The sequence below is a fragment of the Magnolia sinica genome, chromosome 1 (assembly GCF_029962835.1).
Source record: "Magnolia sinica isolate HGM2019 chromosome 1, MsV1, whole genome shotgun sequence".
In the NCBI taxonomy this organism is placed as follows: domain Eukaryota; kingdom Viridiplantae; phylum Streptophyta; class Magnoliopsida; order Magnoliales; family Magnoliaceae; genus Magnolia; species Magnolia sinica.
Window position 1 is genome coordinate 13,608,817 of NC_080573.1, and position 22,846 is coordinate 13,631,662.

At 38.9% G+C, this 22,846-nt stretch overlaps 1 protein-coding gene across 6 annotated transcripts in view; it reads left to right on the top strand.

The window, feature by feature from the left end:
• The window catches only part of LOC131240440 (G-type lectin S-receptor-like serine/threonine-protein kinase At4g27290), a 69,454-nt gene that overhangs the window by 39,428 nt on the left and 7,180 nt on the right, over nucleotides 1–22,846 (top strand). For 3 of the 6 annotated variants that reach the window (XM_058238673.1, XM_058238696.1, XM_058238705.1), the window contains exon 1: nucleotides 21,211–22,520. The exons of 1 other annotated variant lie outside the window; for it this stretch is intronic. In XM_058238673.1, coding sequence (XP_058094656.1) covers nucleotides 21,260–22,520 — 1,261 coding nt within the window. In that variant the 5' untranslated portion in view covers nucleotides 21,211–21,259. Of the gene's footprint in view, nucleotides 1–21,209; nucleotides 22,521–22,846 lie in introns of those variants that run through there. 2 more of the 6 variants (XM_058238689.1, XM_058238679.1) reach the window with 2 other exon arrangements.

The following is a 22,846-nucleotide window of genomic DNA, read 5'->3' on the forward strand; positions in this document are numbered from 1 at the left end:
GTGTTTGGGCGGGCAGCCTGCGCTGGAGTAGCCTGTATTAGGTGGGATAGGCTCCTCGAATCCCACAACGTCTGTATAACCGTCTGTTTGGACGGGCGATGGATTGAAGACAGGTGAGAAAATCCGCTGGATTCGGCTGGATTTCTCGCTGGATTTGGGAGTTTTTCGGTGGTACTTGTGAAATCCCGTAGATTTGAAGCTAGATTGGGATTTTTTCTCCTTGCCATTCTCACGTCCGTTGTCCATCGTATGGATACATCCGGATGGGTTTTCAAAGGTTGCGATTTAGCGGTTTAGCGAGAAAAATGGTAGCGGGAGAGGATTATTTTGGCGTGAAATGGGGTTATAAGAACCACCATCAGGTCGTGATGGCCGTCTTCAGTCGAGCCGGCGCTGCCATCCTGAACTGACAGTGTTCTCGAGCAGACATAGGTCCTCTTCCTCGCCCAACTTCCATGAATAAACCCCGATTTGTCTTGCATGTTCCAGTAAGGCCTGATTTCTATTGCACCTGAGAGGGATGAGGTGGTTTTGCATGCATCTGATGTATGCGGCTTCGTCACCGGCGAGACAGGCCCTCCGATATAGAGTTGGCCTGCGTCGTTGGATGTGACGGCTTTGTTTGGAGTTCTGATATATGCGGGGGTGGATTTTCATTCAATAAGTCAAATATACTAATCTTCGCATCCTATTGTTATTGCCTTCTATTGCATGTATCTGATTAACATCTCCTATTGTTGGATTTTCTGCTATTAGTATGTCTCAGATGGGTTTTCTGTTGTTGGTATATCTTAGATGGTTTTGCGTAGGTGTATCTCAGGTAGATTTTCTGTTGTTGGTATATCTATTGCTGGATTTTCTGTTGTGGGTATATCTGAGATGGATTTTCTGTTGTTGATATATCTAAGATGGATTCTCTGGTATATCTGAGGTGAATTTTCTGTTGTTGGTATATTTATTGCTGGATTTTTAGTATGTGTAAATCTTTCATATGGATTTTATACATGTTGGTATATCTCAGATGGATTTTTCTGGTATATCTCAGATGATTTTTTCTGTTGTTGGTATATATATTGTTGCATTTTCTTATGTTGGTATATCTCAAATGGGTTTTACAAATGTTGGTATATCTAAGATGGATTTTTTGGTATATCTTATATGGTTTTCTGTTGTTGGTATATCTATTGATGACTTTGTCTGTTATTGTTATATCTTAGATGAAATTTACACATGTTGGTATATCCCGGATGGATTTCCAACAATTGATCAGATTTCAATGATTTTGTTTTATTTTTTTAAAGTATTTTAAAATCACATTGTTATAGATTTGTGCATGCGGTTCTTGTAGCATATAATTCTAGCTGAATATTCTTGTTTTTTCCTGCTTATGGGTAGCTAACTCTTTACAAATTGCGGTACTTGAAGTCTATTTAGCCATTTTTCTTGTTTATTTTTTCTGCTGAAAATTACATATTTTAAATGTTCTTAATTTGATGTTATTTTTGTTTTTTGATTTTTTTTTCCTGTAAATCTTTTCCTTTTCTTGTTTTGATTGAGTCTATGATATCTTCTTCTTTTTAAATCAGATGGTTTTCTGGTATATGTCAGATGGATTTAGTGGTATATCTCAGATAGTTTTCTGTTGTTGGTATATCTATTGCTGGATTTGTCTGTTGTTGCTATATCTCAGATTGATTTTCTGTTGCTAGATTTTACACATGGACATCATAATCCTGTTATCAAAAATCATGTTTTGCTGATCTATTATACATGTATAGATGATAGTTTGATCAATGCATAGATAATAGTTATAAATTTTGAAGGATTGTTCTGAGAATAGACTGTATGCCTTGAAATCCAGTTATGAAATTTTGTATTTTTTAGTACATGTATAGATGATAGTTCTATCAATGTATAGATGCGAGCTGCTTAATTTTGTACTGTTCTTCTGAGAATAGACGGTTCTCCTTGGAATCCAGTTATGAATTTTTCATATGTAAAGTACATATATATATGATAGTTTGATCAATGTATAGATGATAGTTATAATTATTATTATTATTATTATTTTCTGAGAATAGATTGTTCTCATTGGAATCCAGTTATGAATTTTTCATGCATAAAGTACATGTATAGATGACAGTTTGATTAATGTCATCTTTTTTTTTTTGTTTTTTGTTTATATCTGTCCATGCATTTTTATTTTGATAAAACAAATGACTAAAAATCAGGTTTTGTAGAATTTCTGGGATCACATTGTGTTTGACAATTGTGAATATCTTTGAACCTGTATCATTTGGTTTTTGTTTGGGTTGCATAAAGTGGAGATTTTTAGACTGTTCTTCTGAGAATGATTTATTTGGAAATTAAAATGGAGATTTAGTCACTGTTCTTCAGAGAATAGATTGTTCTTCTAGAATTTTACATAAAGTGGAGATGTATAGATGATAGTATGATCAATGTATACATGACAGTTAAGAATTTTTCTCTTCATCTGGGAAAAGACTGTTCTCTTTGGAATCCAGTTATGAATTTTTCATGCCTAAAGTACATGTATAGATGACAATTTGATCAATGTCATCTTCTTTTTTTTAAAAATTTTTTTATTTTAAAGTTTATATCTGTCCATGCATTTTTATTTTGATAAAACAAATGGCTGGAAATCAGGTTCTGTGGAATTTCTAGGATCACATTGTGTTTGACAATTGTGAATATCTTTAAACCTGTATCATTTGGTTTTTGTTCGGGTTGCATAAAGTGGAGATTTTTAGACTGTTCTTCTGAGAATAAAATGTTCTTTTGGAATTTCACATAAAGTAGAGATGTACACATGATAGTATGATCAAGGTATACATGACAGTTATGAATTTTTCTCTTCATCTGGGAATAGACTGTTCTCCTTGGAATCTAGTTATAAAATTTTCATTTGGTTAATATACATGTATAGATGATAGTTTGATCAATGTATAGATGATAGTTATCAATGTTCTTTCTGTTCATGCTGAAAATAGACTGTTATCATTGAAATCCAGTTATGAATTTTTCTACTCTTGTGTACATGTATAGATGATAGTTTGGTAATTAAAGTGGAGATTTAGTTACTGTTCTTCTGAGAATAGACTGGCCATCTGGATTGTTACATACAATGGATATTTCTGGACTATTTGCAATAGATTGTTCTTATGAGAAATTCTATTCACCTAGTTGGAGTGTTACATTGGTATATCTCATATGGATTTTCGGTTGTTGGTTTTCTTGGAATCCAGGTTCTTAGTGTAATGTATGCCCATAAATTTCACTTTGTTTCACATTCAGTTTAGACTATTGATTTGCATCAGAATCCTATATCTCTGGGATCTGTTTTCCAAATCTGGATCCACTTTTGAGGGCCATAGTGTTTCTCAGAATGTTTTTCAATATGGATTCTAGCTTTGATAGACTATGGAATTTTAAAACATATTGGGTTTGAAAAATTTGATTATCTTTCAACCTGTATCATTTGGGTTTTCTTTGGGTTGTAGAAAGTGTATATTTGGTGTAATATTATCTTGATAATGATTTAATTGCAAGTAGTTTTGGAGATTTATAGACTGTTCTTGTTTTAATAAACTGTCGTTTTGGATTGTTACATAAAGTGGATATATTTGGACTATTTGCAATAGACTGTTCTTCTAAGAAGTTCAATTTACCAAGTTGGAGTGTTATATTGGTATATCTCAGATGGATTTTCTGTTGTTGGTTTTCCTTGACATCCAGTTATGAATGTTACTGATTTAAAGTACATGTATAGATGATAGTTTGATCAAATGCTATCTTCATTTGCTGATATCTGTTCATACTTTTTTGTGATAAATCAAATGAGAGGAAATCAGGTACTTGGTGTAATGTATGCCCATAAATTTTCATCTGTTTCACATTCAGTTTACACTATGGATTTACATCAGAATCCTGTTATCTCAACTCCTGTTTTCCAAAACTGGAGCTTGTTTTGAGTGCTGATGTGTTTCTCAGTATGTTTTTTTAATATTGATTCTAACTTTGATATACTATTGAATTTTAAGACATATTGGGTTTGACAAATCTAATTATCTTTCAAACATATATCATTTGCAATATTCATCTCTGGAGAGGTAGTCATGGATATGAATTACGAATCTTCTTTTTTGCTATGTTTCTTTAGTCTTTTATTTTTTTCCCCTTGAATTCTTATTGTTCTTTCTATTTTTTTTTTTTTTTTTGGGTTCTTCTTCATGTTCTGAGTTTCCGTTTAATGTACATGTGTATGTTCTTTCTTTTGTTTTGTTTTTTTTTTGTTTTTTTTTTAAAATTTATTGATGGAATTTCAATGGCTGTGGTTTTCTGTTTATCCATAGTAAAATCTCACCGTTATAGATATGTGCATGCATTTCTTGTAGCATAAAGCTTTAGCTGAATAGTCTTCCTTTTTCCTTATTTATACTTTAGTCATTTTTCTTGTTTTTCTAATTTTATGCTAAGAAGCATATTGTTTTAGATGTTCTTTATTGTAGCATAAAGCTCACTCTTATAGATATGTGCATGCGTTTCTTGTAGCATAAAGCTCTAGTTGAATAGTCTTCATTTTTCCTTGTTTGCTTACTTTAGTCATTTTTCTTTTTTTCTAATTTTATACTGAGAAGCATATTGTTTTAGATGTTCTTTATTGTTACAATTTTTTTTTTCCTGTAAATCTTTTCCTTTTACTGTTTTAATTGAGTTTATGATATCTTCTTCTTTTTTGATCAAGTCCTAACTGGTAGATACTCATTTTTGTGGTTTCTTTCTTTTCTTTTTTTTTAAAAGCAAAGCATTATGATTTCAACCTTTGTCGCTATGTGGATAAACTTAAATTTTTTTCCTCCCCATTCTCTTCAACTTGAAATAAATATTTGGTTTTTCAATCTCTGCCTTCTATTGTAATATAGAGATCTTTCACAAATCCTTGCCTTGTATTTTGTCTTCATTGAAATTCTTTCCCTTTTTGCTTTTTCTTGGAATCTGTATGTTATGAATTTCTTATTTAGTTAATCGCAGCATGGTTGCTTTTCCTTTAAGAGGTAAGTTTCTACTCTTCTGTTCATATGAGAAAACACAAATTTACTTTATTCTTTGGTTGGCGACAAGATCTCTGTGAAATGTACTTGATTCCATAGCTAGGATTAGCGATGAATACTTCCATTTCCACATCTGATGTGTTGCTGCCAATCAGATGATGTTTATAAAATTATGCCAGGACAACTGGTTGATATCATTCCAGAATATGTATGTCAGCATGTGCATGTTATTCATTCATAAGTTACAAGAAAAATATGCTTTCAGTTATCAGGACAACTAGTTGATCTCATTCCATCATGTAACATGAAATTGCTTGTTTCCTGGTATGTATCAAGTTACAGGCTTATTTTAGTTTACTTTCTTGTGCTTCAATTCATTTTAGTCCCATATAACCAACATTATCAGATAAAATTTTATGCCATATATCATTTAAAAAAAAAAAACTCTCTGCCTCCTGCTCTTGCAACATAGACTAGACTGAAGTTGGATTTTCATGTTTCTACCATATATCTTTTTTTTTTTTTTTTTAAAACCCTCAAACAATTTTCCTTTTGCTATGTCTGGATTTTCAATTTAAATCTTTAGCTTCATACTTTCTTGAAGAGATTCTATCTTGATTGCTGATCTTGAAAAAAATCATGGGGTCTGAACTTTTTAATATATAATCATAGTTGAACTTATCCCACCATTTAAGACTTATTTATCTTTCTAGAATAGGTTGAATTGATCTGGCGTAGAGGAGAGTTTGGTTTTAAATTCTTCAATTTTTTGTCGAAGAGGAGATGAAAGGACTTCAGATGTTCCAAAAACCTTCCTAGGTAAGAAAACTCGACTTATAATGAGAGTCAAATTGAAGGAACGATTGAGTGTTTAAATTGATGGTAAATTTCTAAACTTGTAGAGTTGGTTTATTCCTCATTTCATGGGAGAAATACTATTAAATATTGTGAATTTGAGTATACGAACCTGATAGTGTTGGTTATCAATTAGCGATGGAGAGTGAAGATTCGGGAGAAGGTATAAATAGTGTTATAGTTGCTCGGGCGATGATGGCTTGTGCGGCGACTGTCGGGGAATATTGTCGTGAATACATGTTCAAATAGTCGGCTCGTCATGGAGATGATGAGCGAGCCAGGTTCATCAACTCTATCATTAGGGCTAGTGACCAGGATTGTGTCACGCAGCTTAGGATGAATTGAGAGACATTCTTCGAACTATGTACCTAGCTACGCAAGAAGACAATGCTACGTGATACTTGACTTGTGAGTCTTGAAGAACAGTTAGTTATTTTCCTATACACATTGGGGCACAATGTTCGGAATCGCGTCATTGGTCATAGATTCATTCGATCGGGTGAAACATTGAGTCGCCACTTTCACCGTGTACTAGATGCAATTGTATCTCTGTACCCCATTTTTGTTAAATAGGCAGGACTAGCGACTCCCTCTGAGATTCAGAAAAATGCAAATTGGGCTGCTTACTTTTAGGGATTAATTATGGTGGGTCGGATTTATATATATATATATATATATATATATATATATATATATATTTCACTTCCCTTCATTCATACCTTTATCCAATGCATCTAAGATTGCGTCAGGGCAATTGATGGTACACACATTCCAGCTCATATGCCCGCCAGTGACCATGCGAGCTTCCGCAATCAGAAGGGGGTCCTCTCCCAAAACATATTAGCGGGGTGTTCATTTGATATGAATTTCATATATATATTAGTCGGTTGGGAGGGTTCTGCTTCGGATACGAGGGTCTTACACAACGCATTGAGTTGATCAGATGATCCCTTGCTTGTCCCATATGGTACTGGTTATCTATTAAGAGATTGTCAATCTATTTCATCTACTTAAATTATTTGATTGTTCACTCAATGGGACTTTGATTCAAATGTGTAGGAAAATATTATGTTGTCGATGCTGGATATGCACATTCACTCAGTTTTATGGCTCCATTCTGAGGCATTCGATACCACTTACAGGAGTATCGAACCGGGAGTGCGCCAGCCAACATGAAGGAGCTATTCAATTACCGACACATACAGTTGCGTAATGCAATTGAGCGTTGTTTTGGTGTTATGAAAGACAGATTTCCCATCTTGACGACCCCCATGCAGTATGAATTCCACACACAGGTTCAAATTGTGATAGCCTGCTGTGTCTTACACAATTTCATACATACCGGACAGGAATTTCAAGAAGAGATGGAATACGCTGGAATATTTGTTGCTGATGAGGAGAGTAACCCAACGCCTCAGAGGTATCAACGAACAATGAGCGACAATGGTTACTGCGAGCATCTCAGCGTGAAAAGGATGCTTGGATTCCCGTGCGCGATGATATTGCAACCAGAATGTAGGCGGATGCGCAGTATAATAGTAAGAGTAGATAATTGATCATTATATGTTTAATTTCCATGACTTGCTATTATTTACTTTCACAAAACGTTACGTACCTGACAATGGAAATGTGATCTTCCAACTTCTGACTAGATAGATTCATCATATGGAGATACCAAATGATGATTTTGCTAGTCCTTCTTTTGAAATAATTGTCATTCTTATGATTATAGTTGACATTTGCAAATCATCATATGTACTTGATATTCAGGTGGTATGGCAGACATGATGTTTAATGATCCATCGACACCAACACAGTCACTAGTTAAGCCACCAGTGGTGCCCACACGATATTCCACATGCGTGAAGACAGTGAAATCCCTGGCTGAACCTGCGTCCTGAGCCCCAAAAATAAAATGGTCTCTTGATATGGATCAAGTTATGATCGACATATTTCTGGAACAAGTTGCATTGGGATGCAAGGGAGATAATGGTTTCAAACGTGAGGCGTACCAAATTACTGCTGAAGCCGTGATGAAGCATACCAATATAGTCCTCAAGAGGCAGAATGTGTTGAACCGACTAAAGTATTACAAGAGGGAGTACACTGCAGTGAAGGATATGCTGGTGGCTAGCGGGTTTGCATGGAACAGTGAGCAGATGGTAGTGACGGCTCCTGATGAAGTCTGGGAAGAATATTTTATGGTATGATTTTTGAAATATAAAGTGGAGATATTCACATCAGTATTTACTTCTTACTGTACTTACAAATGCTCAATGTATGGCTGCAGTCTGACCTGCGTGTTGAAAGACTCCGCGGGAAACAGATTGAGAGAATGGATGATCTTGTAGTTATCGTCAGTTCGGACCAGGCGACGGGATGTTATGTGCAAGGCAGTAGGAGTATGGCCACATTAGCATCATCATCTCGTCTTCAACGAGAATTCAATGGTGCATGGAGAGAGCTGGATGATGATATCGATGATACAATTGACCTCTCAAATGATTTTGTCACAAACTCCATAGGGACCATCCCATTTTCGCCTGACAGTCCTTCGATGGAAATATGTCGCTCATGAAGCCCTCCCACTCACACAACTGATTCCGATGCTACTCAAAGTGGGAGCGCAACAAGGAAATGATTGTGCTCTCCTCGTCCCTGTGAAGTACTCGGGGCCTCTCTGCAGACCGTTGCCGGCTCAATGCTGAAATTTGGCTTCGGCAAGTCGGTGAATCGCACTTCCAAAGTACTTGATGTATTAGAAGAGGTCTAGGACCTGACCAACTCAGAGTTTATTGAGGTTGGTCAGCTCTTGAGTAAGGATAAGGGGCTGACATTGTTCTTTGTGAGTCTGCGGCCTGAGTGCCACGTTGAGTGGTTGAAGAAAACACTTCATGACCACTTTGGTGATCGAGCTGTTGGATCCATTTGAGGATTTGAAATATTTGGTTATGTTTTCTTGGTTGTTGGTTGTTAGCATGTAATTACTTTGATATATTTGATTTTCTAGATTTTTTTTTTAAATTTTTAAAAATTTTTTTGGACTGACTTTTATGATGGAATATGACTTATGTGATGGTGACAACTTTTATGTAATTAACATCTTTCATATGGTTTTACATGCATGCATTAGTAAGTTTATTTTGTTAAGATAGATAAGACCACACAATCCGCTTGCTTGGAAGGGTACGTACTTACAACTGGATTTTGTTTTCATTTAGTAAGTTTATTTGTACTTTATGATTTTTTCGGTAGGACAATACTGCATGTAAACTTCGTTTGCAAATTTCTATTCCAAAACACGAATCTCGTGTCAATTATGTCCATGTCATTGCAGATGGGAAAGGAGAAGTATTATGTCGTCTTGGTGGGACGTAGGCCTAGAATATACATGACATGGGACGACGCTCGGTTGGAGGTGGAGGGCTTCAGTGGAGCGAGACATCGCGCATTCAGGAACTGGAAAGAGGCAGTTGCATGCTGGGACGGTCACACCATCGAGACCTTGCATGGAATCTCATGCGGTTCAGGTTGTCGCATTTTCTGATGAGCTGGACATCCGCCATTCTTCATCTTCATCCATTCGATAGACGATGCAGACGACACAAGCGATGCAGGCCATGATTTCGAGGGCCGTGTCGACTGATGATCTTCCCCCATCAAATGGAGAGAGATTTTGTGCTCTTCTTTTGGGTATCGGTGTCCTTTTTCTTGTCATCCTTGTTATTTTTAAATTCTCGCCCAACACGGATGACTGTACCTCTTTATATGTCACTTATTTCTTTTCCTCTCCTTTTCCCGCACAACTTATGTTTGACATTGTCTTTTGTTTCTCATGGTTTCGTATCTCTTTTTTCGACTGCCATATATTTTTTGGGATCTATCTATATCACACCACTGTCATATGATGTGGTCCATGCGGATACGTGGACATGTTCGATGGTGATAGTGACATTGATTGAATAAACTAGATATTAATGGCGTTGATGAGACATACATTAGTGGGCCCCATACAATGTTATAACCCGAACAAGCTATGGGCATGTCAAGGTAAGTGACGAGACTTGCTACTCCCACTGACACCAGGCAATGGCTGGTGGTCGGTGCTCTGTGGGCCCCACCACAATGTATGTGTTTCATCCACGACATTTGTCTTATTTTACGCATCGTTATACGGTGTAATTTTAAAATTAGGTATATCCAAAAATCATGTGGACCACATTACAGGAAACAGTGTTAAATGAGGGTTGACCTTTAAAAACACCAGTGGGGCCCACATGCAGTTTTTTTTAAAAAAATCTTTGATATCTATGCTTTATATCTCCATCTGGGCCTGTATGGCCTAATGAACAGATTTGACGTGAAATTATCTGGTAAAATAATGGGCTTGTTGCTATATCTTAATGTGGTGTGGTCCACCTAAGATATATAGTCCTCTAATTTTTAGGACCACGGTGTAAAATGATATGTCAAAATGAAAGAACGGCATGGATGAAACATTTACATCATGGTGTGGCGTAGAGAGCACAAACCACCAGCCACGGAGTTAATGGCAGGGGGAGTATGCAATCCGTTTCCTGGAGCGAAACAGTTATAACTGTCCTATCCAAAAAATGTTAGCACCAAGTATATCAATCCCATGCCTGGCCAAACACCATCAGGCTTGCATTCCTAAGAGCCCTCCGCTTGTCCAAACATCCCACTAGCTGGGCTGCTGGATATAGCAATCTAGTGGGATTGCATGTAATCCACTATCACACCCATTTATGACCTTGAAAGCCGTGCAATCCACCCTAGTACAATCCACTCCTATCTAATCCGCCCGTCCAAACACACCCTTAAACTTAATGTATCTAATGGTTGAAGTGGATTTAGTGTAAACATCATAGCAACCATGTAAAAATCAGGGGTGGCCATCCCTCTTTTAGTTTTTTTTCCTTGGCATAGCTTGTTAAAGACTAGGTCAACTTATTTATTTATTTATTTAATGACACATTTAATGGTTACAGTAGATTTCATGTAAACCTCATAATGGGTCATATAAAAATTAAAAGTGGGCATCCCTCTCCTAACTATTTTCCTTTGTATGGCCTACTTGAATCATGAAATGGGCTAATTTTTCTGCTGTGGTACTAGCATGGGATGCCTAGTGGTTGGTAGATTTCAAGCAAACATTAGAAGTGATTAAGATTTTTACGTCTTCTTAGAAGTGATGTTCTGAGATTTTGCACATACCTACCTATGGTCCATCCAGGTCTTCCATACGTAGTCCCATATCCCTAAGGTGAGGAGAAGCAAAGGCATAACTCTAATACTCCTCCATCTAATGCATTCTTTTTTTAAGTTAGTTGAAAGAGGGGAGATTGAATCTACTCAGAAATCTATCACTTTGATCGCTCAATCCTAATTCAGAGGTCATCCCTTTCCCCTGGGGACCTAGGCTCCACTTTTGCATTACTTAGTTGTTTAAGAACCATCTTTCCAATGGCCATATTTTGGATCGTTGAAGAAATTAGTTGTAAATGAGATTGAATCACAGTTCTTATAAGTAATTTCAAAAGAATCGATTTGGTGGTAATCTGTAACATCTCGGATTTTTGCTAACTTGGTAGTTGAACGTCTTTAGGTGTTATCTTTGATTTATTGATTCAAGTGTATATCCTTGCATGCATTCGCATGTGTTTGAGACCAAAATGATTGATGTGGGATCCATTAAAACTACCCAAAAGAGTGAAAGTTCAAATTTTAAAGAGCATATATCGACTTTGGCGGTGCCACTGAAAAAAAAAAAAATTTTTGGACAATCCCCAGAGGTGCCATCGTAAGAAATGGACAACGGCCGACGGTTCCACCACCACCGCCCTATTCAGCACTATAACAATGTTCAACAATTGACAGTTTCAGTGCCTTGACTTCAAAAATTCATATCTTCTGTTTTACAACTCTGATTGAGGTGATTTAAAAGCCAGATTAAAGTTTTATGAGATAGTTTTATATAAAAATAAATAAAAAATAAATAAAAAATAAAAAACCTAAAAGTAGTTAAGTTTAGGATGTTTTGGAAACTATACCGAAATTTGTTGGTTTTAGGTAGCTAGTACTTCTATAATTTTTAGAATTTTTCTACAACTCAAAATGGAATAAAATTTGAAGGGGATAAATAAAACTTGATGATAAACTGCTATAAAAATAATATAGTAACTGAAAGTATCAAAAATATTACCATCAACAGACCTATTGAAACCAAAAATTTCTGCAAACTTCATGTTGCCGATAGACCGTATATATCTTTTTCATCTTAGAGTTTTTGTATTTAGCGTATTCTTAGGAATTTTTTATAATCATACTAGGAATCATCCTATATAATTAAATTACAATTATATATTTTTAGTATATTTTATTAATTTTGGTAGTTTCTAGTATAGTTGAAATAAGGTTCTTGATTAGGGTGATTAGAGCTGAATTATCATTTTCACTAATTACAAATAGGCAATGTTATGGACTTAGCTAATCCAAACTCTAGTTGTCATGCATAAGCAATTTTGTCACCCAGTTCATTTTAGAAATGCTCTGACTAACCAAACTAGCTTCAAACCACTTGTTAGTGGGCCACTAAACCCGATACTATTGAAAGACATTTGTCTTAGCGGGCTTGATGTCTATTGTGGGACATCGAGCAGGGATTGCATCTCGAATCTATCAACTTGGACTCACAAGGCTAGTGCATGAGATGTATCAATATTTTTAAAATTAATCAATAACTTAAGTTAAATATTTACATCTAGTCTTTGCCAAAGTTGTGGCTTTCAGACCGTTAGATAATGACCAAATTCAAGGCACCAATCGAGATTATTACCCTGCTCACATCCATATAGTTATAGGCCCAATCGACGCTCAATGACCGTCGATTTGAGTTATGGCCTTTCCAATTGATCGACATGTCCAATCATCAGATGGTTGTGTCCAAACAAAGATCGCCTAGTAGAACTCTGATCCGATGGCTTAGATTGACCCATACACCTCCAGTTGGGTCTCATTGGTTAGAAACAACCTCCCATAGGATTAGTATAATGAATAAAGGGCCATTGAGACCATTTATGCACCTTCTAGTACTATAAAACCCATTTTATTTCACACCCCCTCTCCCCCATAACAATTTGCCTTGGCCAAAAGAAAAAAAAGGAGAGAAAGGGAAATAAGAAAAGAAGAAGAGTAAGAGTAGGAGTAGGGAGGTTTTAGTGCTTCCTTTTATTAATTCCTTCTAATCAAAGCACTAGCCTTGATCGCTTTCCTTCGCTGAATCCACCCAACTTGCGATTGGGAGGTAAAAAATAAATCGTACTCCCCAAAATAGGTTTTTCTAAGATGAATTGCATGAATCCCATATAGTTCTTGGTGTTTGTATAAGAATTGATGATTTCTCCTAAAAGTCCTAACCCTAAGCATGATTAGGTCGCACGAAACCCTTTAAGATGCTGACCATTATCTCTAAGTTATCTTTTATCGACACTTGATGGTCTCAGTCAATGATTAGTTGCTTGTATATGAATTCGTGCATGTTAATCTGTTAAGGAAAAATGGACAAGTGGATAAGTCGGCTTATGGGATGGACCAACTCTACTGAACCAGCACGGGCTCATGGAAACCCGAGCCTGATAAGGCTTTTGCATCTAAAAGAAGGTTAGCCTTCAAGAAGGGTGATACAAATGGAAGGACACTTAGAGAATAGGACTACGAGTCCGCTTAAATGAGCAGATATCTATCTAACCCATAGGTAGGCTAAAGGTCAATCCCATGCTAATTGTAACCTAGTTAAAGGGCCCATGGAAACTCGAGCCTAATAAGGCTTATACGTCCAAAAAATAGAACAACCTTCAAAGAGGTTGCTACAACTGTAAGGTCACTGAAAGAACTTACTGTAACAGGCCGAAATTTCATGGCCAGAGTTCATACTTGTGCTCGAGAAAATCATGTGTTAATAATGTAAAACTCGGATGCTTTGAAAATCGCACTGTATTTTTTTCATTTAGATCACATCCAGATACATTTTTGAAGGTAGCATTCATAAGAATAAGATCAACTGTATCGATTATATTTCATTAAAGTAAAAAGAAAAATCAAATGCCTTCTCAATGGGAGCTTATTATATGATTAGAACTCGTAGCGGAAGTATACAATTAAATCATAAATTGTCTTCTTATTCTTTCATCATAATCTTTCTCAGGGAGAATGTTCACTAGGTCTTCAATTTGTTCGTCACCTACATAATCTGTACGGTTGGGAGAGGGTCAATGCCCTACTCATAGTGATGGTTATCTTTTAAGATTAATAGTAATTCAAGAGATTTATAAAAGCGATGTAAATGTTCTGATATGTCAAGTACTCCACACTATATCAATGCGCAATCAATCTATATGAGATGCATGCCTAGCAAAATATATGTGTTGTATCACACTTAATGATCTCCACAATGTGGAATACGATTTTAGCTATCCGACTCACCCCACATCCCATATTATGGAGATTCACCGGCGTGTCCCACGTTTAACATGATTTGACATGGTTATCCCAAGACAGCCACAACACATGACCAAGTGAATACACCCCCAGAGATTGGAGCGACTATTTCTGACAACCAACTCCCACATAAAAAGGAATTAATGTACTACATATATAGAACGTCTCACGTACACCAACCAGGGCACCATCAACCCGAGAAATATGGAATTATGTGTTGCTCCAAGGCCGCTACCAAAAACGCATTACGTCCATGACATTTTATCGATCGCTAGAGGAGGGATTTCCAACATAGTACTTGCACTAAAAGAGGATTCTTTTATCCATGGAAGGTTAAGAATAACAAGACCCCTGCCGAGCCCTTGAGGAAAAGGGGTGAGTGACAATAACCAGCTCGAATATGAGGAGAGTGGTTAGAGCCAACTCAATAATTAGAAGAGCGGCACGACTGATTCTTTAAGAAGGGTGGCAATGGCCAACTCCACAAGTAGAAGAGCAACCACCGTCGATTCTTGGATACAGAGAGTGGTAGAGCCAAATCAATAGTAAGGCAAGGGCAAGGCTTGTATCCATAGCCTTCCTATGAATCTAGGAAAGCCTCTTACAATGGATATCATATAAAAATCTCAAAAGGGCTAATAATTGATGATATCAATTTAAAATGAAAACAGATGGAAAGTAATAAAAATCTGAGGACAGATAAAAGACAAGATAAAATGCATCAACTCAATTAAGACAAACGGTACGTAAAAGGTGCGATAAAATACCATGAATGCATAAAAGGGAAGGATAAATATATCAACTTAAATTAACGTAAGCTTAAAGGATAAAACCCTCACCTTATGGTCGACTCCCCTACGATTTAATTATGCTTTTAAAGTCGAATCGTAATTGTAATCGTTGGACTAGAATTCTAACCTGGTCGAACCTGACCCTGACTCAGTGAGTTGACTCAGCACATGACTCTCCCTTTCTTTCTTTCCTTCTTTTTCTTTCTCTTCCTTTCTCTTTTCTTTCTCTTTTTTCTCTTTTTCTTTCCTTTCTTTCTTTTTCTTTTTCTTTTCCTTTCTTTTCTTTCTTTCTTTCTTTCTTCTCCCTTTCTTTCTTCTTCTCTTTTCCTTTCTTTATCTTTCTTTCTTTCTTTCTCTTTCTCTTTCCTTCTCTTCTTTCTTCCTTGCTGCCACGTCCAGCAGGCAGGCTGGCCGTTGCTCCCTTGCTAGACGGCGTCTCTCTTCAGCAGCAACTGACTCCTCTCTCTCTCTCTCTCTCTCTCTCTCTCCCATCTCTCTCTCTTTCTCCTTCACTATTCTTCCTACAATGGTGGGGTAGGTGAATTTATAGGGGCGTGTGAGGTTCTTGAACCTTCCATGCATAGCTGTAATGCACGGTGTGAAGTCTACACAACTTCTTTCGCAGTGTGGAGAGTCAGCAGCATGTCAACACTCCGAGGAATGCTCCTTGGGCGGGATATCCTCCAAATAGACTCCATGGATGTGGTCAAAAATCACTAAGGATGACCTTGAATGGTCTAAATCCGTTTGCACAGGTGGTCGCTGATCACATGTTATTAGTCGGGTTCAAGATCTTGGATTGATGAACGGTCCGGATTCCTCATATCAGGCGTGGTGGTGGCCCTCTTGGATCATCCGATTCGATTTGGTGCGACAGACTCCCATATGCTGATGTTTTGTAGTTGTTGCCGAGGCCATGCACTTGTGCATGGGTGTATAAGGTTCACACGATGCATGCTGGACGGCTCAGATCAGCCCCGAGGGCAATAATGGTGGCCCCCCATCAATCGTTCGGACGATCATCCGGCTCTATTGCGAATGCGGGAGGGCAATTTTTGAAATATATCAGGTCAAGGAGTTCTTGACCGATTTGAGGATGAGGTGCGGTGCGGGTTTGCACCGTTTGTGTGGATGTGCTACACAGGGTGGGGTCCACCGCGATGATTCCTGACTGATCTACACCGTCCACTTGCTTCTCCATCTAATTTAAGGTGTTGGGCCAAGAGGGGTGCACCTCCAAAGATCAGATGGGCCCAAAATCAATGGTTACCGGTTGTTTGTCAATTTGGACCACTTGTACCATGATCTTAGGGCTGAGGTTCGACGTGTATGACTGATTTTGGATTTATAGGCAAGATATATGATTTCACGTTAATCGGATAGTGGGAATCTAGTGGTCTAGTATTCAGGGGTCTAGGGTGATGGTGTTTTCGTAATTATTGATAATTCAAGAGTTTTGGGAAATCCAATGGCTCTAGATGGTTGTGGGCATGTTTCTAAGTAATTCTTATAAAAGAACTTACATATAAGTTCTCATGGATGAGGAGTTATTCACCGATTCATTTGGAAGGAGGTACGTACGTCAAATCATACGATGGATGGTCCTATCTCCAAAATCAACTATCAGATCGCTAGATCTATGCATGAAGATCATTCCCAATGATTAAATTCATGTCATAGAATATATATTAGGTTAGGATAGTTGGTTTGGTATCTTACACATGTATGTATTATGTTAAATTACATGGTAACGCTCGAGAACTTTCGATGCTCGAGTATTGAAAAGTTCAGAGCGTTACACTTACAAGCTCACACGAGTGGCTGCATACTAAACTAATTTATAGATTAGTCACAAATCGACCACAGATCGGTCATAGACCGGGCATTGATCGGTCATAGATGAGCCACAGATTGGTTACAGACCAGCCATTGATCGGTCACAGATCGGCCACATATCGGTCACAGACCGGCCATAAATCAGTCATAGATCGGCTACTGACCAGTCACAGATCGGTCACAGATCGGTCATATATCGGTCATAGGTCGGCCATAACACAATCATAGATCGACAATACCCCTGATAAGGTCAAAAGGTCTCAACACTCAGATGAAGGGAACACAAACCTTCCGGCTCTACCGACGGTCGAAAATGGTGAATGCTGATCTATCGAGCAAGATAGTATTAGCCGTTTCTAACTCAGCATGGGCCTTGAGATACGACCTAAAGCCGAACTATGGATCTGAAGAATCTTCCTAAGTCTCAAAGATCTCCTCCAAGAGCTCCAGAAGATAATATCAAATCCTAATAATTGCGGGAACCTGCAATCTCGAGAAGATCCTGGATCGTAGCAGATCTCCAAGATATCAGGAAAGAATCCCCATATTACGAGATCCTCTCGCTCCTATAAATGGGAGCATCTATAATGGTGAAAGGTACGCAAAATTTCTCACCCAAAACTAGGGCTGTACACAAACCGGGCTAGCCCGGTTAACTCGCTCGACCCGGAATTGAGTTCGAGTCAGGACGGGCCATTTTCTTCAGCCCGAAACTGAGTTCGGGCTGAGTTCGGATGGTCCCAGTTCGGTCCGACCGATCCAAAACCCGACTCAGCCTAGCCTGACTCGGCCCGACTCGGTCAAGTGGTGTGTGTGTGTGTGTGTATTTCAAAACTCTACCCGTTCCTTTCCCCTTTACCCTTCTGGGATAGTTCACCGCCCATCTTTGAAGTGATAGTGACTCATCCACCCTACAGGCGTATAACTTGAACGACCTGGATTCATCTAAATACAAAAAGGAATACTCGAAGGCCTTGTAATGGGACGCGGATTACCTGTCAAAGCCCTTCCCATGAACTTGTTGTAAGGTTCAAAAGTGGCCCAAACTCAGCCTGAACTCGCTTGATTGCTGACCGGGCCAGGTTCGGGCTGGACATGTTGGCCCGGTGACCAGGTCAGGCCGGGTGTGGTTGGTGACCGGGTCGAGCCGGGTTGAGCCCAGTTCGACTCGGATCGACTCGTGTACACCCTTACCCAACACCCCTCAATACTAAAAGACCCCGATTCTTAGCCTGACATTGGCATCGGAGGGTCCACTGCTCTAGCCAAGGTCTCATTTGTCTTCTTCCTGTGCAGGTGCTCGAAGGTTGAAAAAGGGTGGACCAGATTTTTGCATCAACATAATATATTTATATTTTGATTTAACTATAATCAATGCTATTAGTTGGATATGGATGCTCACATGTTTGATGAAATGTCTAAGTGGTGGAATGCATTACTTTGTCGATACTCACATGCTTGATTTAATGCTTAAGTGATTGTACTACTCTATGCATGTTCACATATTTGATCTAATACTTTAGTGAATGTATTACCCTATGGATGCTCACCTGTTTGATTTAATACTTTAATGAACATATTATCTTATGGATGCTCACATGTTCAATGAAATGCCCAAGTGGTTGTGTAGTGGAACTATGCTATGATTGTGCAACGTAGTGTTTAGTCCGTAGCAATGCTTATGATTAATATGATGTTGGATCAATTAGCTAACCGCCTGACCTAAGGGGATAGCCCAAGTTAGGGCGGCCACCAAAGACTTGTTCAGTCGACCCAGGTCGAAGACGAACGACCGACAATAGCTGGTCTACACAGGTTGTTAGCACCTAATGTTGGTTGAGTCGGAGTTCCTCAAGCCGATCGAATTAGCCTATGAGTCGACTGACCACGTATGTTCACCATGTATGACACCAACAATTAGAATATAAGATACCCCATTTTCACTAAATGAGTCTACTTATAACCATTAGCGGTACGATCCACCAGACTCATGGGCTAGTCATAGTGGTATGTGACACTGTGTCTAAGCTGTCAGCATACATTAAGGTGACAAGCCTTCCCGTAGTAACCAATGAGCAATCAAGAAGATTATGAGTCTTGTACATCAAATTAGAATGATGTCATGACCGCCCTAAACTTACGTTTAGGTAACGATTCTTGCATCAATTGTGGGCGTCCTCTACATGTCGGTGCCTAACATTGTGCGTCAGGCTATATCATCCGGGTCCTTTGTGATCGGTCGGGCTAGTTGGTCGGGCCAGTGTTAGTCTCCATTAGTTGGGGAGTTGTCACTTGAGTGATGAGCCTCGTGATTCGGTTGGTCGAGCTAGTGTTATCCGTTTTAGCTACCCTAAGCCTCGTGATCCGGTTGATACCACGATAAAATGAGGGTACCCTAACTTTCCCAATATGTTGGATGAATGGAATTAATAACTACCTATCTAATGTACACATTCACCACATTGCATTAGATATGATTTTGTAATTGGGCAATAGTATTGCTTGTGAGGAAGTATTGACATATGCGAAATAGGCATTAAAGTCACTTGTGAGAGAGTGCTGGTTGGAAAGGGCATGCATCATGTCATAAATTGTGCATTTAATAAGAGTATTTAGGAACTGATTGATTTCTTGTTTCATCATTGCCTGCACTCCTTAGGTTAATAACATGTGTAACTTAGAACTAATGGAACCACTAAGTTAGCTACTCACTCTCACATGAGAATGTTTAAAAAAAATAAAGTAGTCATTGTTGTTGATATAGGTTTTATTGAGGCCTTCGACGGGTAGGCTTGGATTGACTTACGCGGGTAGGGTAACCGGACATACGTAGAGATGGACAGTCTTATTGGGCCCACTGTGATGTATATATTTTATCCACGCCGTCCATTCATTTTGAAAGATCATTTTAAAGAATGAGCCCAAAAATGAGACATATCAAAGGGCTTATGTGGACCACACCATAGAAAGTAGTGAAATTAAAAATTTACCATTGAAAACCTTTTGGGGCTATAATTTTTTGGATGTAACTCATTTTTTGGCCCATGACGTTAAATTAAATTTTAAATCCAATGAACGGATTGGATTCGACACATAAATCACAACAGGAACCACGACCCTTAATTATAATACGACAACCTCGACCCTTATTACGTTACAACCATGAACTCTACACGTCACATGAGTACCTCGACCCATATAATATGATAACCATGACCTATATAGCATGACAACCACAACTCATATAACATAACAACCACGACCCATATAACATAACAACCTCGACCCATGACAACTACAACCTATATAACATGACAACTACAACTTATATAACATGACGACTACGACCTATATAACATAACAACCTTGACCCTTATTACATTACAACCACGACCTATATAACATGTTATCTACGACCCCTACCCATATAACATGGTAAGGGTCGTGGTTGTAATATAGCAAGGGTCGTGGTTGTAATGTAGTAAGGGTCGTGGTTGTCAAGTTGATATAATTAATACTTTGATTATTTTTAAATAATAGGAGTCGAGGCTCATTATGGGGTGATCCGTTCTGTCTACCTTGTCGGCCAGCTCGCTGTGAGCTCAAAAAGTTTTGACTTGGGGAGTGTCCACTTCTAACAAATATTACAATGAGCCTTAAAAGTTTCAACGGTGGGTGTCATTGTCACAATTATTTTCTATTACGTGGCCTACAGAAGCTCTGGGTTAGGTTGATATTTGGGCCTTATATATCCCTAAAATGATATGGCAAAAAGGATGGAGACATGGATTTTACACATTTATCGATGTGGGCCTTGCCCCGGCCCTAAAATGCTTCCATCAACATCACTTTCTTAGCATTAATTCCGACATTACTTCTTATTAACTAAAAAACTGTACAACTACGGAACCAATAACAAGGATAATTTGGTCCAGAAAATACTACTCAGGACGATCAAAATGCTACCCTCGATAGATTTGGAAGGTCAATGCCGGAATTGTCAAAATGCTACTCAGGACCATGATGGTTATGATACTTGTGACAGTGAAACTAGCCAAACACATTAATATCATGAATTCAAAGATTACAACCGGACCAACTTTTTTAAATTGGTACATCCAAACATGCCCCCAGTCATTCCATGATAATAAATACGAGAATGCAAGGCTAACTATTGCATGCATCGACATGGCTTTTCACATTTCATTACCAAATTCTCTTCTCATTCTTACCCTCCTCTTCCCATCTTGCACTTCTATTGACACAATCATCCCTTCCAAATCCATCAAAGACGGCGAAACTCTAATCTCCGGCGCCGGTACCTTCGAACTGGGATTCTTCAGTCCCGGCAATTCCACCCGCCGCTACGTCGGAATATGGTACAAGAAAGCCCCGCCGGAGAAGAAATACGTTTGGGTAGCCAACAGAGACGATCCACTCACGAATTCATCCGGCGTTCTATCCATCGGTCCCGATGGAAACCTTGCAGTCTTGATCGTTGGATGGCCAGCTTTTCCGATCACAAACGCTTCGACGGTGGTGAATTCTACAAGTGCAACGCTCCTGGATAACGGAAATCTTGTTTTGAAGGATAATCAGGACAGGGTGTTATGGCAAAGCTTCGATTACCCGACGGATACTATGTTGCCGGGTATGAAAATCGGGTTGAACCGGAAAACGGGTATGATGAAAGTCCTCACGTCGTGGAAATCCGACGATGATCCGGCCAGTGGGGATTACGTTATTCAACTGGATCCACGTGGGTCCCCTCAGTTCTTTGTATGGAAGGGATCGGATGCAGTCTGGCGAAGTGGGCCATGGAACGGTCCAGGATTCAGCGGCATCCCGCTGATGAACCGTCAGAACGTGGTCACTTATCATTTCACAGTCGATGATCAAGGGATCTATTTTTCGTATGATTTGAACGGTCCGATTCTCTCCAGATTGAGATTGGACAGTTCAGGTAATCTCCAGAGGTGGGCATGGCAAGATGATACGCCGCGATGGACACCGTTCTGGTGGGCCCCCAACGATCAGTGCGATGAGTTTGAAAAATGTGGGGCCAATAGCTGCTGCGATGTGAATCGTGCTGTGATGTGTGAGTGCTTGCAAGGGTTCAAACCCAAGATGCCGGAGGCGTGGAATCTGCACGATTGGTCGGGGGGGTGCGATCGACGGCAGGGATTGGCTTGTGGGAAGGGAGATGGGTTTAAGAAAATGGAAAATGTGAAGCTGCCGGATACCTCGGCTGCTCGAGTCGCCCGTGTATCGGGTCTCAGGGAGTGTAGAGATGAGTGCTTGAAGAACTGCTCTTGCACTGCTTATGCAAGCGCTGATATTGAGAAATGGGGAGGTGAGTGTCTGATCTGGTATGGGGATTTGATTGATCTGAAACTGTATTCCGACGATGGGATGGATCTATACGTGCGTTTGGCGGGTTCGGAGCTCGGTAAGTCGGAATTTTTACTTTCTAATATTGGGTGTGTTTTTAATCGGATTGGGTCTGTTTGGGTGGCGCGTTTGGATGATTGTTTGAAGCGAATTGCGATAGTTAGTGCAATGGAAATTACCAAAATGGAAGTGGGGTGGTTTTAATGTGTGGTTATAACGTGACCCTGCGTTCAAATCGTGATTTGGGGGTTCCCATTTGGTGATTTCCAATGCATCGTTTATGAATTTATTGCAATTCAATTCAATTGGGTGTTGTCCAAACGTGGCCTTAGATTGGGAGGCATGTTCTGAAACGGATGCCCCAATTCCGTACATGTGGGGCCC